This window comes from Callithrix jacchus, chromosome 10 (assembly GCF_049354715.1).
Source record: "Callithrix jacchus isolate 240 chromosome 10, calJac240_pri, whole genome shotgun sequence".
Classification (NCBI taxonomy): domain Eukaryota; kingdom Metazoa; phylum Chordata; class Mammalia; order Primates; family Cebidae; genus Callithrix; species Callithrix jacchus.
In genome coordinates, this window is record NC_133511.1 from 86,266,612 (window position 1) to 86,292,684 (window position 26,073).

Here is a 26,073-nt window from a genome sequence, read left to right on the forward strand (position 1 = left end):
ACATGATCTCATTCCTTTTTATGGCCACATAGTATTCCATGGCATATATGTACCACATTTTCTTTATCCAGTCTATCATTAATGGGCATTTAGGTTGATTTCATGTCTTTGCCATTGTGAATAGTGCTGCAGTGAACATATGTGTGTATGCATCTTTGTAATAGAATGATTTATATTGCTTTGGGTATGTATCCAGTAATGTGATTGCTGGATCAAATGGTAGTTCTGCCTCTAGGTCTTTGAGGAATTGCCACACTGTAATCCACAATGGTTAAACTAACTGACACTCCCACCAACAGTGTAAAAATGTTCCCTTTTCTCCACAATCTCGCCAGCATCTGTTTTTTTTTTTTTTTTTAATAATCACCATTCTGACCAGTGTAAGATGGTATTTCCTTGTGGTTTCTATTTGCATTTCTCTAATGCTCAATAATGTTCAGCTTTTTTTCATATAAGTGTTGGCCACATATATGTGTTCTTTTAAGAAGTGTCTGTTCCTGTCCTTTACCCACTTTTTAGTGGGGTTGTTTTTTTCTTGTTAATTTGCTTTAGTTCCTTCGAGATTTTGAATATTAGACCTTTGTCAGATGGATAGCTTGCAAAAGTCTCCCATTCTGTAGGTTGTCTGTTTACTCTGATGATAGTTTCTTTTGCTGTGCAGAAGTTCTTTAGTTTAATTAGACCCCATTTGTCAATTTTTGCTTTTGTTGCAATTGCTTTCAGCATTTTTGTCATGAAATCTTTGCCCTTACTTATGTCCTTAATAGTATTACCTAGATTTTCTTCTGGGGTTTTTATAGTTTTGGGTTTTACATTTATGTCTTTAATTCATTTTGAGTTAATTTTTTGTATATGGTTTAAGGAAGGGTCTAGTTTTAATTTTCTTTATGTGGCTAGCCAGTTCTCCCAGCACCACTTATTAGAGACTCCTTTCCCCTTTGCTTGTTTTTGTCAGGTTTGTTGAAGATCAGATGGTTGTAGGTATGAAGTCTTATTTCTGAGCTCTCTATTCTGTTCCATTGGTCTATGTGTCCATTGTTGTACCAGTACCATGCTGTTTTGGTTACTATAGCCATGTACTATAGTTTGCAATTGGGTAGCATGATGCCTCCAGCTTTGTTCCTTTTGCTTAGGATCATCTTCACTATTCAGACTGTTTTTTTTGGTTCCTCATTAATTTTAAAATAGTTTTTCTAATTTTGTGAAAAATGTCACTGGTAGTTTAATAGGAATAGCATTGAATCTATGCATTATTTGAGGAAGTATGGCCATTTTCACAATATTGATTCTTCTGATCCATGAGCATGGAATGTTTTTCCATTTGTTTGTGTCCGCTCTGATTTCTTTGAGCAGTGGTTTGCAGTTCTCCATGAAGAGATCTTTCATGTCCCTTGCTGGCAGTATTCAATGTATTTTCTTTCTTTTTACAGCAGCTGTGAATGGGAATTCATTCATGATTTGGCTGTTTGCCTGTTGTTGATGTAGAAGAATCCTAGTGATTTTGTATCGTGAGACTTTGCTGAAGGTGCTTATCAGCTTAAGAAGCTTTTGGGCTGAGTTTTTTAGTTACAGGACTATGTCATCTATAAGCAAAGATGATTTGACCTCCTTGGAATATGCTTTATTTCTTTCTCTTGCCTGATTGCCCTGGTTAGGACTTCCAATACTACGTTCAGTGGGAGTGGTAAGAGAGGGCATCCTTGTCTTGTGCCTGTTTTCTAGGGGAATGCTTCCACCTGTTGCCCATTCAGTATGATATTGGCTGTGGGTTTGTCATAAATGGTTCTAATTATTTTGAGGTATGTTCCATCAGTACTTAGTTTGAGAGTGTTTAACATGAAGGGATGTTGAATTTATTGAAGGCCTTTTCTGCATCTATTGAGATAATTGTGTTGGTTTTGTCTTTGGTTCTGTTTTTGTGATGAATCACATTTATTGACTTGCATATGTTAAATCAACCTTGCCTCCCAGGAATGAGGACAACTTGTTCATGGTGGATAAGCTTTTTGATGTGCTGCTGGATTCTGTTTGTCAGTATTTTGTTGAGGATTCTTGCATTGATGTTCATCAAGGATATTGGCCTGAAGTTTTCTTTTTTTGTTGTAGCTTTTCCAGGTTTTGGTAACAGGATAATGTTGGCATCATAGAATGAGTTAGGGAGGAATTCCTCCTTTTCACTTGTCTGGAATAGTTTCAGTAGAAGTGGTACCAGCTCCTCTTGTACCGTACCTATGGTAGAATTCAGTTGTGAATCTATCTGGTCCTGGGCTTTTTGTAGTTGTTGTTGTTAGGATGTTTATTACTGCCTCAATTTCAGAGCTCATTATTGGTCTGTTCAGGGAATCAGTTCCTTCCTGTCTCAATCTTGGGAGGGTGTAAATGTCCAAGAATTCATCCATTTCTTCTAGATCTTGTAGTTTATGTACAGGTTTTTATAGTATTCTTTGATGGTGGTTTGTATTTCTGTGGAGTCAGTGGTGATACTCCCTTACCATTCCTGATTGTATTTATTTGATTCTTCTTTCTATTCTTTATTATCTAGCTAGCAATCTGTTTTGTAAATTTTTCCAAAAATCCAGCTCCTGGATTCATTGATTTTTTTTTAAAAGGGTTTTTCATGTCTCTTATCTCCTTCAGTTCCACTCTAAACTTGGTTATTTCTTGTCTTCTTCTAGGTTTGGAGTTTGTTTGCTTTTGGTTCTGTAGTGTTTTTAGTTGTGATGTTAGGGTGTTGATTTGAGATCTTTCTAGCTTTCTAATGTGGGTATTTAGAGCTATAAACCTCCCTCTTAACACTGCTTTAGAAACTGTGTCCCAGAGATTCTGGTATATTGTCTCTTTGTTCTCATTAGTTTCAAAGAACTTCTTGATTTCTGCTTTAACTTCACTTATTTACCCAGGAGTCATTAAGCAGCAGGTTGTTCAGTTTCCATGTAGGTGTGTGGTTTTGAGTGAATTTGGTTGTGCTGAGTTCTAAGAGACTGTTATGATTTCCATTCTTTTGCATTTGCTGAGGAGTGTTCTACTTCTGATTATGTGATCAATTTTAGAGTAAGTGCCATGTGGCTATAAGAAGAATGTCTTTGTTTTTGGCTGAAGAGCACTGTAGATATCTGTCAGATTCACTTGATCCAGTGCTCAGTTCAGGTCCTGAATATCTTTGTTAACTCATTTATGTCTAGTGTTTCATTATTGGATTGCTAAGCTTGTGGGAGTTATTTATATCCTGCTGCCTAAGGTCATCCCCAAGGTCTGGTTTTTTACAAAAAAATTTGCACCTTCAGCATAAATGGGTTAATTTTCTTTCTCAGTGATTTGTCTAATATTGTCAGTGGGGTGTTAGTCTCCCATTATTATTGTGTGGTAGTCTGAGTTTCTTCGTGGGTCTTTTAGAACTTGCTTTATGAATCTAGGTGCTCCTGTATTGTGTACATATATATTTAGGTTAGCACTTCTTGTTGAATTTACCCCTTTACCATTATAAAATGTCCTTTATTGTCTTATTTTTTTATTAGTTTAAAGTCTTTTGTCAGAAACTATGATTGCGACCCCTGCTTTTTTCTCTTTTCCATTTGCTTGGTAAATTTGCCTCCATTTCTTTATTTTGAGCCTATGTGTGTCTTAGCACCATGAGATGGGTCTTGGATCGTTATCCAGCTTACCATTCTGTCTTTTAATTGCAGCATTTAGCCCATTTACTTTTAAGGTTAGTATTGTTATGTGTGAAGTTGATCCTGTCATGATGCTAGCTGGTTATTTTGCAGACTTGTTTATATGATTGCTTCATAGTGTCACTGGTTTGTATACTTCCTTGTGTTTTTATAGTGGCTAGTAATGGTTTTTCCTTTTCATATTTATTTATTGCTATTATTTATTTTTTTTGGAGATGGAGTTTTGCTCTTGTTTTCCAGGCTGGCGTGCAATGGCATGATCTTGGCTCATTACAACCTCCGTCTTCTGGATTCAAGCGATTCTTCTGCCTCCACCTCCCGAGTAGCTGGGATTACAGGTGTGTGCCACCACGGCCAGCTAATTTTGCATCTTTGGTAGACACAGGGTTTCTCCATGTTGGTCAGGCTGGTCTCAAACTCCTGACGTCAGGTTATCCACCCTCCTTGGCATTACAGGCTTGAGCTACCGCACCTAGCCCTCCTTTTCATATTTAGTGCTTCCTTCAGAAGTTCTTGTGAGGCAGGCCTGGTGGTCACAAATTCCATTAGCAGTTGCTTGTCTGAAAAGTATCTTATTTCTCCTTTGCTTATAAAGCTTAGTTTGGCCAGGTATGAAATTTGGGGTTGGTAGTTCTTTTATTTAATAATGTTGAATATTGGCCCTCAGTCTCTTCTGGCTTGTAGGGTTTTTGCTGACAGGTCCACTGTTAGTATGATGGGCTTCCCTTTGCAGGTTACCTGGCCTTTCTCTCTGGCTTCCCTTAACATTTTTTCTTTCATTTCAACCTTGGATAATCTGATATGTTTCCTGGTGTTATTTTCTCATCGATTCTCTGCAGTTCCTGAATATCAGTGTTGGCCTGTCTTGCTAGGCTGGGGAGGTTCTCCTAGATGATATATCCTGATGTTTTTTCCAACTTGGTTCCATTCTCTGTGTCTTTCAGGTACCCTAATCTGTCATATATTCAGTCTCTTTAGATAAAAAATTTCATCATTCTTGGAGGTTTTGTTCATTCCTTTTCATTCTTTTTTCTCTATTCTTGTCTGCCTATCTTATTTTAGAAAGATAGGCTTCAAGTTCTGAGATTCTTTCCTCTGCTGGGTCTATTCAGCTATTGATACTTGTGATTGCATTGTGAAGTTCTCGTGTTTTGTTTTTCAGCTCCATCAGGTCATTTATCTTCCTCTCTAAACTGGTTATTCTTGTTAACAACTCCTATAATGTTTTATCATGATTCTTCACTTCTTTACATTGGGTTACAACATGCTCCTTTAGCTCAGCGAAGTATGTTATTACCCACCTTCAGAAGCCTACTTCTGTCAATTCAGCCATCTCAGCCTAGTTCTTTGCCCTTGCTGGAGTGGTGTTGTAGTCATTTGGAGGAAAAGAGGTGCTCTGGCTTTTTTAGTATTTTGCATTTTTGTGTTGATCTCATCTTTTTGGGCTTATTTACCTTTGAATAGGGTTTTTGTCAAGCTTTTGTTATTTTTTTTGTTAACAGGGCTGCTGTGGGTCTATTCCAGACCCCAGTTGTCTCAGTTTTTCCCATACGGAGTGTCATACAGGGTATTACCAGTGAAGGTGGAGAAACAGCAAAGATGGCAGCCTGCTCCATCCCTGCAGGGTATCTATTTGTTCCCAGTCTGAACTGCACCTGTAGAAGGTAGCTAGAGACTCCTGTTGGGAGGTCTCACCCAGTCAGGAGGAACGGGATCAGGGACCCGCTTAAAGAAGGAGTCTGGCTCTTTTTTGGGTAGTGCAGCCGTGCTTCGTTGTGGGAAACCATTCCTTGTCCAGACCATCTGGACTCTCCAGAGTCAGCAGGCTGGGACAGTCAAGTCGATAAAACTGCAGACATGGCAGTTGCCCCTCCCCCGAGGGAATTTGGTCCTTCTCAGGCAAATCCCTCTGACTGGAATTCCAAGCCAGTGGGTCTTAATTTATGAGGTGTCATGGAAGTGGGGCCCACAGAATGACACTACTCAGCTTCCTGGATTCAGCCCACCTCCAGAGGTATGTAGGGACAGATCTCTGGCCTTGCCAGGAATCCTGGGCTGGAATATGCAAAACTCCTGGGTCTCTGTGTGTACCCAAGTGGCTGCTCTGCCAGACTCTATACAGGTCTGTGTATTGGACCAAGTCCCTGGTGGCCTGGCACCAGGGGGACACAAGGAGGTCTCCTGGGTACACAGATCCATGGGAGAATCGTGGTTTCTTGGGCAGGATTGCACACTCACTTACTGCTTCCCTTGGCTGGGGATGGAGGGTTCCTTTGGCTTCGTGCCACTCCTGGTCGAGCCATCACCCCACCCTGCTTTTCTTCTTTCTCTGTGGGTCGAGCTGTTTGCCTGGTGAGTCCCAGTGTGAGAACCTGGATATTTCAGCTGAAGGTGCTGAATTCATTTGCTGCTTTCATTCTTCTCTGTGAGTGCTGTAGACTGCACCTGCTTCTAATTGGCCATCTTGGCCTCCTCAGTATTGTAATCATATGGGACCGCCATTGTATATGCAGTCATTGACTGAAACATTGTTATGTGGCACATGACTCCATTTTTACTTAAAAACCTCTTAAAGTCCTTTATTTTGGATTCTATCAAACTTCATATATTAGAGTAGTGTCATAATATTTAATGCCTAAGTCTTTATATTAGCAGATTTAAATAAATATTAAATGCTATGTGCCAAGTACTTGTCTATAAAGCAGGCACATAATAAATAAAACACAGCCAGGCACAGTGGCTCAAACCTGTAATCCTAGCACTTTGGGAGGCCTCAGGTGGATCACTCAAGGTTAACATGATGACACCTCACCTCTACTAAAAATACAAAAATTTAGCTAGGCATGGTGGTGGACACCTGCAATCCCAGCTATGCCGGAGGCTGAGGCAGGAAAATCACTTGAACCCAGGAGGCGGAAGTTGCAGTGAGCCCAGATTGTGCCATTGTACTCCAGCCTGGGCAATAAAACAAAAACTCCACCTCAAAAACACACACACACACACACACACACACACACACACACACACACACACTCTCTGCTCTTAAAAGGCACTTAAATGAAAGGAGGCAAGTACTATGAACATTTTAATGTGAATGTAAAGGTTTAAAAATAGAGATACACAGAGGGTAGTCTGGGACTGGGTTTCTGGAGGAAAAATGTAGTTAGTAATTAAATTTTACAGCCGAGATTCCATGAGGAAGTGAAAAACTTTGCCCCTCCTAAAAAGAAACACTTGAAAGAAGAGACTGAAGTACATTAGTCATTTAATAAGCTCACTTTTAGATAATTTTTTTACCTACTTTTTAATTCATTGTGTTTTTACATTTTTTCTGCTGTTTATTATTGGCCAATAAATATTTTTATTTCAGATTTTTTTGAGTTGTACAATTTCTATTTTCATTTTTAGAGTTATTTTTATCTTTTTCACCAGTTTGATCCATCTTTTGATCTAAATACCTTGACATTTTTAAGATATATTTGCTAATTCTCCGAGCCATCTGTGATTTTGCTTCTCTTCCTTTTTTCTTTTGACTACGAGTCACATTTTGAGTTCTCATATTTTATTCTAGACATTGTATACAAAAATAATACAGACTAAAGTAGGTAATATTTTCCCTTAGAAGAGTATCTCTCAGATAGCGAGGAGGAGGGGTTGATCCCTTTTGATTTCCACTGTCTTAAGCACAAGATCAGGCCCTTTCCTCTGGCCAAGTTCTTGGAAAGACCATCATAATAAGACTGAGTTTATGGTTTACTACAGTAAGGTTGAGCACTACACTGACAGCCTTAATAGCATCTCAGAGGAAGGACGTGAGAGTATTTATGAAATTTTCAGCAGGTCTTTTGGTTTGTTGCATTGGAGAGAAAAGGTCCTGAGTGGAATTTGGCATGAGTTGAGAATTGGTAGACATATCAAGGGGTGGGTTTTAAAGTGAGTCTTGGCCGGGCATGGGGGCTTACACCTATAATCCCAACACTGGGAGGCGGGCAGATCACCTGAAGTCGGCAGTTCAGAACCAGCCTGGCCAACATGGTGAAACTCCATCTCTACTAAAAATACAAAAATTAGCCAGGCATGGTGGCACACATTTATACTCCCAGCTACTCAGGATGCTGGAAGCAAGAGAATTGCTTGAACCTGGGAGGCGAAGGCTGCAGTGAGCCAACATAGCACCGCTTCACTCCAGCCTGGGTAACAGAGCAAGATTCTGTCTCAAAATATAAAGTCTTGAAGAGTAAACAGGGTAGTGAGTCATCTGTTCTTGAGAACAGGGTATTTACTCTCCTAAGGATTCGTTGATAAATCTGTTGTTCAAATAAATAGATTTTCCCGAGGTACCTGAAATAAATACCTTCTTCTTTCTAAGCAGTAGCTTCTGGAATAGCAGAGAATTGAATAGTAAAGTCATGTTAATAGAAATAGTGAACTGTGTCTATGGCCATACCACCCTGAACGCGCCCGATCTTGTTTGATCTCAGAAGAAATAGTGAACTGTGTGACTGCAGAAGGTTTGGCTTAGGAGAAACCTCCTTCTCTTCCTGCTTTGCAGCACAATCACCAGCTTCATTCACCCCAGTAATTAACATGAGGGAGAATTGGTTTACAGAGAGGACCGGCTCTGCCTTCTGGATTTCTCCAAATTCCAGGGCACTATACTAGTGCACCAGTGCACTGGGCCTGGGTAGTAAAAGTTGGCTGGTTTCTCCTTGTCTTAGCAAAGTTTTTGTGCCTGTGGCATTTTTGCTACTTTACCCACCACGTGCATCCTAGCATTGGGTAAATGCTCTCAGGTATGAAAACCACTGTTTTTGCTCAGCTAGGAAGAATTTATTTCTCCCTGGAGACAGTTTATTCAGGCCTATTTGCATGCAAGACTCCTCTTTGGTTTTAATGAGAAATGTTTTGTCTGTCTAGTGTTTTCTTTTTATTATGTCAGAGTAAGGGTCTTTTGCAAACCTCTACATCCTAATTAGAAGTCATTCCTGGATAAAGTGTGTTGTTGTTGTTGTTGATGATGAGAGGGAGTCTCACTCTGTCACCCAGGCTGGAGTGCAATGGCGTGATCTGATCTCGGCTCCCTGCAACCTCCGCCTCCCTGGTTCTTGCAATTCTCTTGCCTCAGCCTCCCAAGTAGCTGGGACTACAGGTGCCCACCGCCATGCCCAGCTATTTTTTTGTATTTTAGTATAGACAGGATTTCACTGTGTTGCCCAGGCTGGTCTCAAACTCCTGAGCTCAGGTAGTCTGCCTGCCTTGGCCTCCCAAAGTGCTGGGATTACAGGCATGAGTTTTTTAAAGTCCAAACTGGAAAATAAATCTAGGCCTACATAGTTAGGATTTTAGAAAGTTCGGGAATAGTTAGGAAAGGTAAATGAAAGTAGACATAAGTTAGTGAAGTAAAAGTAAGTTTTATGTTACCTTTCAGTTCAATTCAGTTCTTTGCTTTTTTCTTTGATGATATACTTGATAGGAGTTCAAGGCTGCAGTGAGCAATGATTGATTGTACCATTGCACTCCAACCTGGGTAACAGTGAGATCCTGTCTCTTTAAAAAAAGAAAAAAACAAAATACTTGACAAGTGATAAAGATATTTAAGAGGCACCAATATTTAGCTTTGGATAGAGTCAAAACAAGTCTTTCACTTAGTCAGTTTTTTAAGGCTAATGCAATTCCTTTTAAAAGAAACTTTAAAATTCAAACCAGTGATTTCATAGTCATAATACTCTTTGTTTTCATTTTACTTTTTAATTAAGCTTTAACATTTTCTAATGGCTTAAGAAGAAAAACTTCAAGATTAGCCCATTTATTTGCAATTACGTTCTTTAAATCTTATAAGGCTTCTGGAGTATCTCTGACAGCAGAATCCTACTAATTCTAAGCTCTTTTTTAGGTATTAAATTAGCTCTTAGTACTTTCTGATGTAAGTTGACCTAATTTTGACCTTGCAAAGCTAATCAGCTAACGAAACTAATTATTAAAACACATCTGTGCTGCTTAGAAATAGTAAGATTTGTCTTGAACTTGCATCATAGGTTTTAATGGGACATCTGGTATATATTTTTATAGGCTTCATCAAGGAAATTTTATGTCTTGAGGAAGAGCATTTCTAATTATGTGATCCCACCTCTCCAGTTGGTTTTAGGTTTCTCCTTGTGAATGACCATGTGGTCTAAAGTATGGTCCTGAACTTTGCACTCTTCTCTGAAATCTGAACCTTTGTGCTGGGCTTATATGGTGGTGAGAACATTCAAATCTCTTAGTTTATTCTCCAGAAATGTTCTTTGAGTAGTAGGACATGTTAGGAGCTGAGGGGCATTGGGAATGTAGTAACAAACCAAAACAGATAGTTCCTCTATTCATGAGGCATTAATAGTGGAAACATAATAAAATTTACCCTATGGATATTAGATAATACTAAAGAATTATTGAAAATTTGGTTACATGCGATAAGGACATTCTAGTTATCTAAGAAAATGTCCATCTTTTTAGAGAGGCAAAAACTGCATTTGTAGGGAAGAAATGACATAAAGTATTTGCTCGGAAGAAAAAGGAGGCAAAAGGGAGAATAGGTGAAGTATGTTTGCCGAATATAGGTGATACAGAATATCAGAGGTTCTGTAATTGTATATGTTCGAAATTTTTCGTAGTAGGGTTCTTGTTAAAGAATCTCACAAAAATAAGAGATGCTTAAGAGTGAGGAGGCAGAAGTACTGCACTGAGATAAAGATATCTCTGTACATCTCAGCTGCCTGCTGTAGTTACCAAAGCTGAATACATGTTTACCCTGTGTCTTAACCGTTTCCCTCTTAGGTGCTGATACATGCACAAAAATATGTTGATAAGTTCACCAAAAAAAAAAAAAAATGTTCAGTAATGTCCATTGCAGCCTTCTTCAGCCGCAAGCTAGAAAGTAGGATAAATAAATGTGATATATATGGAATAAAATACAGCAATGAAAAAGACATGAGCTTGGCAATACAGCACAACATGGATGGTTCATGAACAAACAGTTCATTTAAAAAGGGGGGAAAGGCTGAGTGCAGTGGCTCACACCTGTAATCCCAACATTTTGGAGGATCATGTGAAGCCAGGAGTTTGAGAACAGGCCTGGCAACATAGTGAGATCAATCTGGTCATGGACAGCAGAATAGTTATTATAATTTGTGGGGTGACTTTGATTGGAAAGGAGCATGAAAGAGGTTTCTAGTAGTGGGAGTGGTCCATATTGTGGTCTGGGTAGTGGTTATACAAGTGTGTTCACTTTGAAAAAGTTCACTGAGCTGTATCTCAATGATTTGCTGTGTCTTCTATCTAAAAACAGTAGTTCTCGCATTAGCTAAAGGAAATCTGTTTTCTTGCTTGTATGTAATACTTCAGTTGAAAAGTTGACCAAAGCCAAAAAATGTCTATTTAGTGCTCAGTAATTTGATGAGTTCAAGGAGTTGAAAGAAGCCTAGCATGGCTGGGGCGTGTAGATCATTGTGCTAAGAGATGGAGAGCACCTTGTGCTATTTGGCCATTTCAGTAGTGATGTTTTTTAAGCAAGAGTGTTGTGATTGGAAGGGCCCTTTAGAAAGATTGTGGCTAGAAATATGGAGAATAGAGAGGAGATCGGAGTGGATGTGGGAGGCCAGTGGTAGGTTTTTCTAGTAGCTCAGGCAAAAACTTGTAGTGACTTACACAAAGATAGTTTTAGTGGACTTGTTCATGAGTTATCTCAGAGATAAAAGTGACAGGACTTGAGAATGGATTATATAATGGGGAGTGAGTACAATAATCGTCATTGCTCCCGGTAACAGGGATGACTCCAAGATTTCTTACTCATACACTTTGAAAAATTATGCTCATGTTTTAAGACAAAGAAAACTGAAAGAACAAAAAATTTAGAGGTGAGGATCAGATGGCCAATTATTAGTATGTTAAATTTCATACCTTTGAGTTATATAAGTAGTGGTATCCAGTAGGGAATTGAAATATAGTTCTGTGACCTGTCAAATCATACTTGTGACATATTTGGCCCAGATACATGAAAGTAGGAATCAAAGATCATTTTGTGGAAGACTATTTTGAAAATATCCCCACAAATAAACTGCTGACACTGTTTAACAAAGCATTTTAAACCATCATAATATTACATAAATCACTCTTGAACTGGGATGTATTTTTTAACCTATGCTATTCTTTGAGGCTCTTGGGTTCCAAAAGCTTTTTTTTTTTTTTTTTAAAGCAAAACCAGTAGAGTGGTATATCATATGCAGGTATGATTCATGCAAATACTTTAAGCATTCAGCTAAAAAAAAAAGTCTGTGAGAGAAATAATGATCTCAGTAGTACAGATGATTCTGCCCTCCATTTTATTTTATTTTTTTTAATTGTATTTTAAGTTCAGGGGTACATGTTCAGAACATGCAGGTTTGTTACATAGGTATACACGTGCCATGGTGGTTGGCTGTATCCATCATCCCATCATCTCTACATTAGATATTTCTCCTAATGCTATCCCTCCCCTACCCACCCAGTCTGTTAGGCCCCAGTGTGTGATACAAGTGAAAACATGCGATGTTTGGTCTTCTGTTCTTATGTTACTTGGCTGAGAATGATGGTTTCCAGCTTCATCCATGTCCCTGCAAAGGACATGAACTCAATTCTTTTTTATGGCTGAGTAGTATTCCATGGTGTATATATGCCACAATTTCTTTATCCAGTCTATCATTGATGGGCATTTGAGTTGGCTCCAAGTCTTTGCTATTGTGAACAGTGCTGCAGTGAACATACATGTGCATGTGTCTTTATAATCCTTTGGGTATATACTGAGTAATGGGATTGCTGGGTCAAATGGAATTTCTATTTCTAGATCCTTGAGGAATCGCCACATTGTCTTCCACAATGGTTGAACTAATTTACACTCCCACCAACTGTGTAAAAGTGTTCCTATTTCTCCATATCCTCTCCACCATCTGTTGTCTCCTGACTTTTAATGCTTACCATTCTAACTGGCGTGAGATGGTATCTCAATGTGGTTTTAATTTGCCTTTCTCTAATGACCAGTGATGATGAGCTTTTTTTCATATGTTTGTTGGCTGCATAAATGTCTCCTTTTGAGAAGTGTCTATTCATATCCTTCACCCACTTTTTGATGGGGTTGTTTGGGTTTTTTCTGTAAATTTATTTAAGCTCTTTGTAGATTCTGGATATTAACCCTTTGTCATATGGATAGACTGCAAAAATTTTCTCCCATTCTGTAGGTTGCCTATTCACTCTGATGATAGTTTATTTTGCTGTGCAGAAGCTCTTTAGTTTAATTAGAACCCATTTGTCTATTTTGGCTTTTGTTGACATTGCTTTTGGTGTTTTAGTCATGAAGTCTTTGCCCATGCTTATGTCCTGAATGGTATTGCCTAGGTTTTCTTCTAGGGTTTTTATGGTTTTAGGTATTATGTTTAAAACCTCAATCCATCTTCAGTTAATTTTTGTATGAAGTGTAAGGAAGGGATCCAGTTTCAGGTTTTTGCATACAGCTCGCCAATTTCCCCAAGACTATTTATTAAACAGGGAATCCTTTCCCCATTACTTTTTTTTGTCAGGTTTGCCAAAGATCAGATGGTTGTAGATGTGTGGTATTATTTCTGAGGCCTCTGTTCTGTTCCATTGGTCTATATATCTGTTTAGGTACTAGTACCATGCTGTTTTGGTTACTATTGCCTTGTAGTATAGTTTGAAGTCAGGTAGCATGATGCCTCCGGCTTTTTTTTTTTTCTTAGAATTGTCTTGGCTATACAGTTTCTTTCTTGGTTCTATATGAAATTTAAGGTTTTTTTTTTTCCAATTCTGTGAAGAAAGTCAGTAGTAGCCTGATGGGAAGAGCATTGAATGTATAAACATTGAAGAGGTCTTTCATATACCTTGTAAATTGTATTCCTAGGTATTTTATTGTCTTTGTAACAATTGTGAATAGGAATTCACTCATGGTTTGGCTCTCTGTTTGTCTGTTACTGGTGTATAGGAATGCTTGTGATTTCTGCACATTGATTTTGTATCCTGAGACTTTGCTGAAGTTGCTTATCAGACTAAGGAGATTTTGGGCTGAGACAGTGGGGTCTTCTGAGTATATAATCATGTCGTCTGCAGACAGACATTTTGACTTCCTCTTTACCTATTTGAATACCCTTTATTTCTTTCTGTTGCCTGATTGCCCTGGCCGGAACTTCAAAGACCATGTTGAATAGGAGTGGTGAGAGAGGGCATCCTTGTGCTGGTTTTCAAAGGGAATGCTTCCAGTTTTTGCCTATTCAGTATTATACTGGCTGTGGGTTTGTCATAAATAGCTCTTATTATTTTGAGATATGTTCCATCAATACGTAGTTTTTCGAGAGTTTTTAGCATGAAGGGCTGTTGAATTTTGTCGAAGGCCTTCTCTGCATCTATGGAGATAATCATGTGGTTTTTGTCTTTGGTTCTGCTTATGTGATGAATTATATTTATTGATTTGTGTATGTTGAACCAGCCTTGCATCTCAGGCATGAAGCCAACTTGATTGTGATAGCTAAGCCTCTTGATGTGCTGTTGGATTCAGTTTGCCTGTATTTTATTGAGGATTTTTGCATCACTGTTCATCATGGATATTGGCCTGAAATTTTCTTTTTTGGTTGTGTCTCTACCAGGTTTTGGTATCAGGATGATGTTGGCCTCATAAAATGAGTTAGGGAGGATTCCCTCTTTTTCTATTGTTTGGAGTAGTTTTAGAAGGAATGGTACCAGCCTCTCTTTGTACCTCTGGTAGAATTCAGCTGTGAACCTGTCTGGTCCTGGACTTTCTTTGGTTGGAAGGCTATTTATTAATTGCTGCCTGAATTTCAGACCTTGTTATTGGTCTATTCAGGGATTCAACTTCTTCCTGGGTTAGTCTTGGGAGGGTGTAAGTGTTAGAAATTTATTCATTTCTTGTAGATTTTCTGTTTTATTTGTGTAGAGGTGTTTATAGTATTCTCTGATGGTAGTTTGTATTTCTATGGGATCAGTGATGATACTGCCTTTAGCATTTTGATTCTTCTCTCTTTTCTTTATTAGTCTGGCTAGCAGTCTATTTTGTTGATCTTTTCAAAAAACCAACTCCTGAATTCTAATTTAATTGTGCTGTGGTCTGAGAGACTGTTATGATTTTCATTCTTTTGCATTTGCTGAGGAGTGTTTTACTTCCAAATATGTGGTCAATTTTAGAATAGGTGCAGTGTGGTGCTGAGAAGAATGTATATTCTGTTAATTTGGGGTGGAGGTAATAATCAATGTCTATTAGGACCCCTTGGTTCAGAGCTGAGTTCCAGTCCTAAATATCCTTGTTAATTTTCTGTCTCGTTGATTTGTGTAATATTGACAGTGGGGTTTTAAAGTCTCCCACTATTATTATGTGGGAGTCTAAGTCTCTTTGTAGGTCATTAAGAACTTGCTTTATGAATCTAGGTGCTCCTGCATTGGGTGCACATATATTTTTCTTCTGGTTGTATTGATCCCTTTACTATTATATAATGCCCTTCTTTGTCCCTTTTGATCTTTGATGGTTTAAAGTCTGTTCTATCAGAGACTAGGATTGCAACCCCTGCTTTTTTTTTTTTCTTTCCATTTGCTTGGTAAATATTCTGCCATCCCTTTATTTTGAGCCTATGTGTGTCATTGCACATGAGATGGGTCTCCTGAGTACAGCACACTGATGGGTCTTGACTCTTTATTCACTTTGCCAGTCTGTGTCTTTTAATTGGAGCATTTAGTCCATTCACATTTAAGGTTAGTATTGTTATGTGTGAATTTGATCCTGCCATTATGATGCTAGCTGGTTATTTTCCCCATTAGTTGATGCAGTTTCTTCCTAGCATTGATGGTCTTTACAATATGGTATGTTTTTGCAGTGGCTGGTACTGGTTGTTCCTTTCCATGTTTAGTGCTTCCTTCAGGAGCTCTTGAAATTCTGGGTTGAAAATTCTAAGAATGTTGAATATTGGCCCCCACTCTCTTCTGGCTTGTAGGATTTCTGCCGAGAGATCCGCAGTTAGTCTGATGGGCTTCCCTTTGTAGGAAACTGACCTTTCTCTCTGGCTGCCCTTAGCATGTTTTCATTTCAACCTTGGTGAAATCTGATGATTATGTGTCTTGGGGTTGCTCTTCTCAGGGAATATCTTCATGGTGTTCTCTGTATTTCCTAAATTTGAATGTTGGCCTGTGTTGCTAGGTTGGGGAAGTTCTGGATAATATCCTGAAGAGTGTTTTCCAACTTGGTTTCATTCTCCCCATCACTTTCAGGTACACCAATCAAACATAGATTTGATCTTTTCATGTAATGTCACATTTCTTGGAGTCTTTGTTCATTTCTTTCTTTTCACTCTTTTTTTCTCTAATTTTATCTTCTCAATTTAATTCATTTGAGTTGATCTTCAATCTCTGATCTCCTTTCATCGGCCTGATCACTTCAACTATTGAAACTTGTGTATGCTTCACGAAGTTCTTGTGCTGTGTTTTTCAGCTCCATCGTGTCATTTATGTTCTTTTCTAGACTAGTTATTCTAGTTTGCATCTTGTTAAATTTTTTTAAGTTCTTAGCTTCCTTGCATTGGGTTAGAACATGCTCCTTTAGCTTGGAGAAGTTTGTTATTACCCACCTTTTGAAGCCTGCCTCTGTCAATTTGTCAAACTCATTCCCCATCCAGTTTTGTTCCCTGGCTGGCAAGGAGCTGTGATCTCTTAATGGAGACGAAACGTTCTGGTTTTTGGAGTTTTTACCCTTTTTGTGCTGGTTTCTTCCCATCTTCGTGGATTTATCTTCCTTTCGTCTTTGAGGTTGGTGACCTTTGAATGGGGTCTCTTGAGTGGACGTCCTTTCTGTTGATGTTGAAACTATTTCTTTCTGTTAGTTTTCCTTCTAACAATCAGCCCCCTCTGCTGGAGGTCTGCTGGAGATCCACTCCAGATCCTGCTTGCCTGGGAATCACCTGTGGGGGCTGCAGAACAGCAAAGATTGCTGCCTGTTCCTTCATCTGGTAGCTTCAACCCAGAGGGGTACCCACCAGATGACAGCCAGAGCTGTCCTATATGAGGTATCTGTTGGCCCCTACTGAGAGGTGTCTCTCAGTCAGGATACACGGGGATCAGGGAGCCACTTGAGGAGACAGTCTGTCCCTTATCAGAGCTCACATGCTGCGTTGGGAAATACACTGCTCTCTTCAGAGCTACCAGACAAGGACATGTAGGTCTGCTGAAGCTGTACCCACTGGGAAAAGGGGTGGCCAGATATTCTGTCCCAGGAAGGTTGGGGGGCTTTATTTATAAGTCCCTGATGGGCTGCTGCCTTTTTTCAGAGATGCTCTGCCCAGCGAGGACATCTAGTGAGACAGAGCCTACAGCTGCTGAGCTGTGTTGGGCTCTACCCAGTTCAAATTAGCAGGCAGCTTTACTTACACTGTGGGGTTGAAACTACCTACTCAAACCTCAGCAATTATGGACGCCCCTCCCCCTACTGAGCTCGAAAAACCCAGGTCAATCTCAGACTGCTGTGCCAGGTTAGGAGAATTTCAAGCCAGCAGATCTTAGCTTGCTGGTCTTTGTGGGGGTGGGACCTGCTGAGCCAGACCACTTGGGTCCCTGGCTTCATTTCCAGGGGAGTGAACAGTTCAGTCTTGCCTGCATTCCAGGTGCCTTTGGAGTATGCAAAAAAAAAAAAACACCGGGGCTAGCTTGGTTTCTGCCCAAACAGCCACCCAGTTTTGTGCTGGAAACCCAGGGCCCTAGTAGTTGTATAGGTACCAGAGGGAACCAAGGGCTCTTGACTCTCTGGGTTTGGAAAAATGAAGGATAGAAGGAAATCAAATAGAAGTAAATTTTGAGAGCAATGCATAGGGTGCACCTGGACTTCAGTCAAATATGGAAAATATTAGAACTAGACAGAATCCCTTTGAAACGTAGAGTAATAAGACAAAGCATTATTTTATAGTGGTCATATTCTGCAGAGGATAAGTCACATCTGGGAAAAAAATCTCAAAACTACCTAGGAAAATCTGTTAATAAGATGTGCTATTGGAGACTAACATAAAAACTGTCCCTCAGTAAGTTCAATATAACTCGTTCTTTAAGCAGTGGTATAAATCACCATTTCTTTGGCTGGGCTCCTGATGAAGTAGATGGCTTATAGTAGAGTGCCATATTGCATTAAAAATACATACTTTTATAAAAACAATCACATGCAGTCTGGCAAGATGCTCATACTGTAGAAATACTTGGAGGCTGATAACTGCTAAAGAAACAGCAGTTATGTTTCTCACCTCATATTCATTTTGGGACACATGTTCAAAATTAAAATGGAGGGCAGGCTGAAACAGGGTGGGGCGTCACCTCACCTGGGAAGCTCAAGGGGCCGGGAAACTCCCTCTCCTAACCACGGGAAGACGTTAGGGACTGTTTTCTGCACTCTGGCCTAGATGCGCTTTTCCCATGACCTTCAAGACCCACAGAACAGGAGAAAATGGACTTGAGGATTTTAGCCTTTTTTAAATCTGATTTTTTTTTCAACCCATTCTTTGTGTCTAGTTGCTCTTCTGTCTACTCTTTTATACTCTCCTTTTAGAAACAAAACATTACCATTATGAAAAAGTTTTTAGGAAGATACGTTTTCTGCTGCAAATTAACTTTTAGGTATACGTCCATTGCCTAGAATAGTGGGAGGAATTGCCTGTAATATTGAAATCATATTTAAACTTAGAGAGAATGTAAAAATCCGCAAAATGAGAAACACTGCAGTTGAGTAAAATAACCTATCCATAGAGTTGTTAGAGATTCATGTGCCTGATTCTCTTTTGAAAGCCATGCTGAAAATAGTTTCTGAATTTCTTTAATTCATTATTTAAATTTCAGAGGCATTAAAGATAGTGTATCAGCATTTTTAAAAATTCATTAATTCTGATTCTAAGCCTCCAATTCAGTGATATTGCTAAAGGATTTGAATATCAAATTGTTCTAAAATACAATTTGAGTGTAATCTTACAATTCTTAAGCTATATTATAATCATTTAATTCTAGATAGGCATAGGTTTTTGCCTGAAATCAGTGATGTCAAAGGACAATAATTTCTGAAAGAAATAATCACACTCACACAGGACTAAAATATCTATCTGAAGGATAGCAATAAGCACAAAAATAGTGTATTCATCAAATAATAAGAGTAGACTCTTGTTTAGAGATGTCCAAGGGTTCTCCCTAGACTTATCACAGGGGCTGTCAATTAACATTATTCAATGGTTTTAAGAAATGATTTTGACCAGGTATTTTCCTTTTTGATTCAGGCAGTTACTCCTAGAGTAATGACCTTATAAGGAAGTAATCTTCCCAAGTTCAGATTTATTTTGACTTAGGCCCTGACAGACACCATCATGAATATGGGCATTAAGGTCTTCTAAAAATCCTAAACATAAGGTTTACAGATATCTTATGTATATGTATGTATTAAAGGAGGAAATCAGTCCTCTTGGAAAGATGAGTCAAATATTAGAAAAATAAATCTGATACATATACCAGTTAGCTCAGAATGTACCTTATAATATTTGCCAAAATATTATCTCTTTCTAAGAGTTCTCTAAAAATCAGTTGTCAACAGATGAAAATAAAATCAGAGGAAAGTTTAAACAGTGGTAATGTAGCACTGTGGTTAAAACTTCAGCTTTTTCATCTCAAATGGAGGTAATAACACCAGTACCTACCTTCTAGGTGTTATTTTCAGTGATAAATGAGATAATTCATGTAAATATTTTCCAGTAACATGGCATATAGAAAATGTTCAACAAAAGAGCCAAGTAATATTTTTATTCACTCTCCTGTCTTACTGTATCCCTAAAGAAAGGACCATCTGTGTTTATTTTTAACTTACTTGCTTATGGAAATTTAGGACTGTGATTTCATAGGTGGGATTTACTTATTTCACAAACTAACTGATTTGACTTTAAATACTACCTCAAAGACCAGTTTCTTTACAGGCAAAGGTATGCAGTGAAAACCCTTAGGTCTCTCTGTACACTTGAAAATCTAAAGAAATTAGTTTCTTTTGAAATGCTGCCTTTCAAAGCATGACCATATCCCTCCTACCTACAGTTTTGCAAAGGATCATGTTTTTAATTTTACACCACTAAGACAATGATGTCACTATTACAGAATGCCCTTTCCTTTAACAAGAAATATGTCCTGGCTCTTTTTTTCATTCAGCCTCTAACTCAATGGTTATGGGATGGGCCACACTTAATTTGGGCCCCAGAGATGTAAGTTGTTGTCTCACCCAGGAGTGTCCAGAAATTGCAACCAAAAAAACACTTGAAATTACAAAGCCAGAACAAAAGATAACTAGTATAATTATCTTTGAAAAATGGGCAACTTCTTTTGTTTTTTTTTTTTGAGATGGAGTTTCGTTCTTGTCGCCCAGGCTGGAATGCAGTAGTGTGATCTTGGCTCACTGCAACCTCTGCCTCCCGGGTTCAAGCAATTCTTCTGCCTTAGCCTCCTGAGTAGCTGGAATTACGGGTCCCCACCACTACGCCCAGCTAATTTTTGTATTTTTTAGTAGAGACAGGGTTTTGCTATGTTGGCCAGGCTGGTCTTGTTCTCCTGACCTCAGGTGATCCGCCTACCTTGCAGGCTCCCAAAGTGCTGGGATTACAGACATGAGCCACCACGCCCAGCCAAAAAAATGGCAACTTCTAAATGAAAAACATAAATAAGTACTACCTGATTTTTAGTTTCCACCCTGCATATAGGGTACATAATAGAAGGGCTTAGGTGGTGAGGTGGCAGCCATCTTTTTACCTTTTCAAAAGAGCAAAAAAAAAAAAAAAAAAACTATTCATTTCAGAAAATAGGATGTATCACATCTTCTATCTGTCCCCCTTTTATTGTCTGTTAAATAGTTCTTTCAGTATTCCATCTGTTAATTTATACTATTGAAGGATTATAAAGACAAGTAGCATTTGGTAGAATTTGGTTACCTAGACACAAAAATAAGTTTTAATAGTTTTCAGTTTTAAGCTTCAGCAGTCACAAAAGTAATTTCTTTTTTGTCCTGCCTTGATTTGAAAATTCAGTGTATCTGCTGGTTTGTTCAGGTGAACGAATTTTTGTTTGTTTGCTTGTTTATTTTTGAGACAGAGTCTGGCCCTGTCACACAGGCTGGAGTACAGTGGCACAATCTTGGCTCACTGCAACCTCCGCCTCTCAGGTTCAAATGATTCTCCTGTCTCAGCCTCACCAGTAGCTGGGATTACAGGCACCTGCCACCATACCCAGCTAATCTTTCTATTTTTTAGTAGAGTTGGGTTTCACCATGTTGGCCAGGCTGGTCTCAAACTCCTCACTTCATGATCCACGCACCTCGGCCTCCCAAAGTGCTGGGATTACAGACTTGAGCCACCATGCCCAGCCACAAACATATTCTTAAAATATACTGTTTACTTAACACTGATAGTATTTTCTGCCATTTGAGGAACTAGTAATGGAACATAGGGCCTTTCCATGGGTAGTTTTTAGGGAAGATTGGAAAGCAGCATGAAAAATGGAGTATAAGGAAACAGTAATTATTTATATCAAGTAGTGGAAAACTGATGATGTGTAAGGGAGCAGGAGGAGACAAATCTAGAGAAGCAGTGGGCTGCAAGCCTTTTTTAAAAATTTATTATACTTTAAGTTCTGGGGTACATGTGCAGAACATGCAGGTAACAAGGGAGGTGAAAGACCTCTTCAAGCAGAACTACAAACCACTGCTCAAGAAAATAAGAGAGGACACAAACAGATGGAAAAATATTCCATGCTCGTTGTTACAAAGAATCAGTATTGTGAAAATGGCCATACTGCCCATTGACTTTCTTCACAGAACTGGGGGGAAAAAACCTTAAACTTCATATGGACCATAAAAGAACCTGCATAGCCAAGACAATCCTAAGCAAAAAAAAACAAAGCTGGAGGCATCACGCTACCTGACTTCAAACTATACTACAAGTCTACAGTAATCAAAAGAGCATGACACTGGTACCAAAACAGAGATGTAGACCAATGAAACAGAACAGAGACCTCAGAAACAATGTCACAGATCTACAACCATCTGATCTTTGACAAAGCTGACAAAAAAAAGCAATGGGAAAAGGATTCCCTATTTAATACATGATGTTGGGAAAACTGGCTAGCCATGTGCAGAAAGCTGAAACTGGATCCCTTCCTTACACCTTATACAAAAATTAACTTCCAGGTGGATTAAAGCTTTTAACATAAAACCTAACACCATAAAAACCATAGAAGAAAACCTAAACAATACCATTCAGGACATAGGCATGTACAAGCCTTTTTAAATGGCAGAGATTGCAAAAAAAATTATCAACATCATTTTTCATTCAAACAACATGTACTGAACACTGTGTGTGGGCTTCTGTGCTAGGCACTATGAATACAACAAATAATCAAAATGTAGTTTCTAGGTCTGAAGACATTCATTTAGAAGGAGAGGGCAGCATCATAAATGGAGAAGTGTAATGTCGTGTTCTGTAATAGAATTTAATAGCAGAGGCATATAAAAGACACCTTCAGCCTTGCATACTCTTCCTTTCCCTGATCCCTGCTCATCTTTAAGGTTTTACCCTAAGTGTGGCTTCTTCATGAAAGCCTTTCTAATACCATATGTATTGTATTAGTTGGAAGTGATTAATTGTACAGATGACAGACTATGTCTCTGAAGTAGTTACATCTGATCTCAGTTTTGATTTACAAATAGGAAGTTACAAGATAAAGCATCATCATTTTCTTTTACCAAAGGTTGGGACAGGTTGAACATATTTTATCTCTTTATCACTTAACAAATAGTTTACTGAATTAATAAATTATACTGATTTCGTATAGTCCCTGAACATTGCAGGATATTTCATGCCTTTGTAACCCAGGCATTATGCTTAAGCAGTGAGGCTACAGAGGTGAACTAAGAATTGGTGAGACTGCCCGTAAGGGGCTGTTGGGATCTACAATTGAACAGACATTGAACAAAATGTATTATAAGTATAGTGAGTGTTATTACAGGAAGTGGAGGAACATTTAGTGGATATATCATAATCTACTCTGGGATTAAAGAAGGCTGCCCAGAGGAAGTAATGTTTAAACTGAGGCATAACAAATGAGGAGTTAGTTTAAGAATTGGGGGAGAGTTGTTATAGTGACAAGATTTGGGTGGGGATGCAGGCAAACCATATCTTGAATTCCCATATATTGTAGAAGGACCCACCAGGAGGTAATTGAATCATGGGGGCAGGTCTTTTCTACACTGCTTTCATGACAGTGAGTCTCACAAGATCTGATGGTTATTATAAGGGAGAGTGTTCATGCACAAGCTCTTTTTTGCCTGCTGCCATCCAAGTAAGATGTGACTTGCTCCTCCTTGCCTTCCACCATGACTGAGGCTTCCCCAGCCATGTGGACCTGCAAGTCCAATTAAACCTCTTTCTTTTGTAAATTGCCCCGTCTCTGATGTGTAGGTAGGGGGCCTTAGGAAAAAGATTAAATTGAATAATCTTCTTCCTGTAGTGATGAGCCACATAAAATGGAGAAACGCTTTTGCTGAGAACAGCTACAGATGTTTAAAAAAATGTTAAATGTGATTCATTTGAAGTTATCAAATAAGGAAGTACTACCAAGCCAACACTCAGAAAAGAAGGTAATCTGAAAAATGAGACTAACATTTGGGGCTGCTTTTGCCCTGTAGGCATTTACCAATTCAGAGGAAGGAGCTAAAAGACTTGTATAGCCCTTTTGATATAGCCTCATATGGGTAGGAATACAAAATGAGACCCTTACAGTTTTGCAGCACTTTGCGTTGAGACCAAAGACTGCCCAACAGTAAGGTATGAGAGAGGTAAAGGAACCCTTGCATGGACTACAGCACAGCTTCAAGTCATCTGGGTGGCCCAGGAAATCTCAAACCGTGATATTAGATTAAGATCTCAGTTTGCTCATGCCCCTGGTTGTTTGCAGTAACAAAATTTCTTTCTGAAAGAAGTTTTTCAAATACTAATGTTCAAAACATATTCAGAGGTTGTCAGTTACACAAGGACACAAAACAACATGAATCAAGAAACAGTTGAAACAGTAGACGATAAAAACAGAACTGTAGGTACTCTAGGAATTAGTTATAGCAGACACTGCAGCCTGGGTGACAGAGCAAGATGGAGTCTTGCTCCATCTCAAAAAACAAAACAAAACAAAACAGCAGGAAGCCTGGAGAGATGCAAGGATGAGACATAGGGAAGGGCAAGAAATAATGTGGGTACAGAAAAGGTCTAATTACATATACATGTAAATGAGAATCCCAGAGAAAAGGAGGATGAGAATATTACAATATTTGAAGAGATGATGGCTAAGAATTTTCCAAAACACATGAAAGACAGCAACAATTTAAGAAATGCAACATAACCTAAATAGTCTAATTTTAAAATGTCATCCAATTGTAGGTGTATATCTAAGAGAAATGAAAACATATGTCCATGCAAATGTTTATAGCAGTATTATTTGTAATATCTAAGAAATGGAAGTAATTCAAACATCCATCACCTACAGAATGGATAAGTAAAATTTGGCATCCATTCAATGGAATATTATTCAGCTGTAAGAATGAATGAAACATGATTACAACATGGTTAAACCTTAAAAACAGTATGCTAAGTAAAAAGACCATCTCTTTTATGATTCCATTTATAGGAAATATCCAGAATAGGTATATCTGAAGCCACAGACTGAATAAGAGAAGAATGGATGGAAGATTTCTTTTGGGGGAGATGAAATGTTTTAAAATTAGATTGTAATGATGGTTACACAGCTGTGAGTACACTAAAGAACATTGAATTGTACAATTTAAATGCGTAAATTACATGGTATGTGGAATTATATCTCAGTTTAAAAGAGGGAAGAGAAACCCACACCTAGACATATCGTAGTAAAACTGCAAAAACCAAAGGAAAAAAAAAAATCTCAAAGTTGGTGGAGCTATGGTGCTGGAATTATCTTTAAAGAAGAGCTAAACAGACTATTAGATAATTTCTACAGTTGGTAAATTTTCAAACAATACAGCTGTGAAACTCACACCCAGATGAAAAAACAGAGCATCTCAACTCCCTAATAGTCCCCCTTGTACACCTAGCTAATACAAGGCACCCTATGCCCTATATTAGCTAGGTGCACAAGTAACAGTGGAATTGGGGGAGCAGGGGACAGGAACAATGGAATCAGAAGAAATTGTAATGATGATATTATCACTGTGCTGCCAGAAAATAACTGCCAATCCTGAATTTAACCAAACTGAGATATCATTGAAAAATGAAGCTAGACAACTTGGCCAGACGCAGTGGCTCATGCCTATAATCCCAGCACTTTGGGAGAGCAAGGCAGGCAGCTTGAGGTCAGGAATTCGAGACCAGCCTGGCCAACATGGTAAAACCCTGTCTCTACTAAAAATACAAAGATTAGCTGGGCGTCATGGCATATACCTGTAGTCCCAGATACTTGGGAGGCTGAGGCAGGAGAATCGCTTGAACCCAGGAGCAGAGGTTGCAGTGAACTGAGATTACACCACTACACTCCAGCCTGGGCAATAGAGCAAGACTCCATCTCAGAAACAAACAAAAAACAACCACAAGAAGAATGAAGCTGAAACAAAAATATTTTCAGAGAAGCAGAAAAGAAGAGAAAGAATTTGCCTAGAAAACTTGTGCCAAAGGAAGTACCAAAAGATACTCAGGCAAACAGCAAATGATCCCTGATGGAAGGCCAGAAATTCAGGAAGGAATAAAAGTGAACAAATGTGGCAAATATGTACAGACCAGTAGTTCTCTTAGGTATATGCCCAATGGCCATGGGTACACATATTTACTAAAACTGTTCAAGTGCCTGTCAGCAGTAGACTAAATTATATAGTGACATATACCTTACAGCTGTGCAAATGATCTGCAGTAATGGAGATGAATTTCACAAACAATATTGAGGAAAATTAGCCAGATACAAAGGACTACCTGATGTATGATTCTGTATATATTGAAGTATAATAGGAACAATGAATCTTTGCATCAGGATAGGTTGTTAGAGGCATAGGTGCCTTGCAGAGTCTAGGTGCGCAAGGGGGACTACTAGGGTGCTGAGATGTTCTGTTTCTTCGTCTGGGTGTGGGTTTCACAGTTGTATTCAGTTTGAAAATTCAGCATGATGTACAGTTACATTCACTTTTCTGCATGTACATTATATATTAAGCATTTTTAAAATAAAAAATAATTTCAATGAATAATGGTTGTGTAAAAGAATTTTGTGTTTATAGCTAGGAAGAAATTCGAGCAATTAAGATATCAATTAAGGTGAGGTA

At 38.7% G+C, this 26,073-nt stretch overlaps 1 protein-coding gene across 27 annotated transcripts in view; it reads left to right on the forward strand.

Annotated features, from left to right (window-relative positions):
* The window catches only part of PRMT3 (protein arginine methyltransferase 3), a 138,596-nt gene that overhangs the window by 90,944 nt on the left and 21,579 nt on the right, over positions 1 to 26,073 (forward strand). For 10 of the 27 annotated variants that reach the window (XM_054242167.2, XM_054242169.2, XM_054242168.2 and 7 more), the window contains one exon: positions 3,912 to 4,009. The exons of 13 other annotated variants lie outside the window; for them this stretch is intronic. In XM_054242167.2, coding sequence (XP_054098142.1) covers positions 3,912 to 4,009 — 98 coding nt within the window. Of the gene's footprint in view, positions 1 to 3,911; positions 4,010 to 24,422; positions 24,691 to 26,073 lie in introns of those variants that run through there. 4 more of the 27 variants (XR_001914452.4, XR_013523358.1, XM_017977964.4 and 1 more) reach the window with 2 other exon arrangements.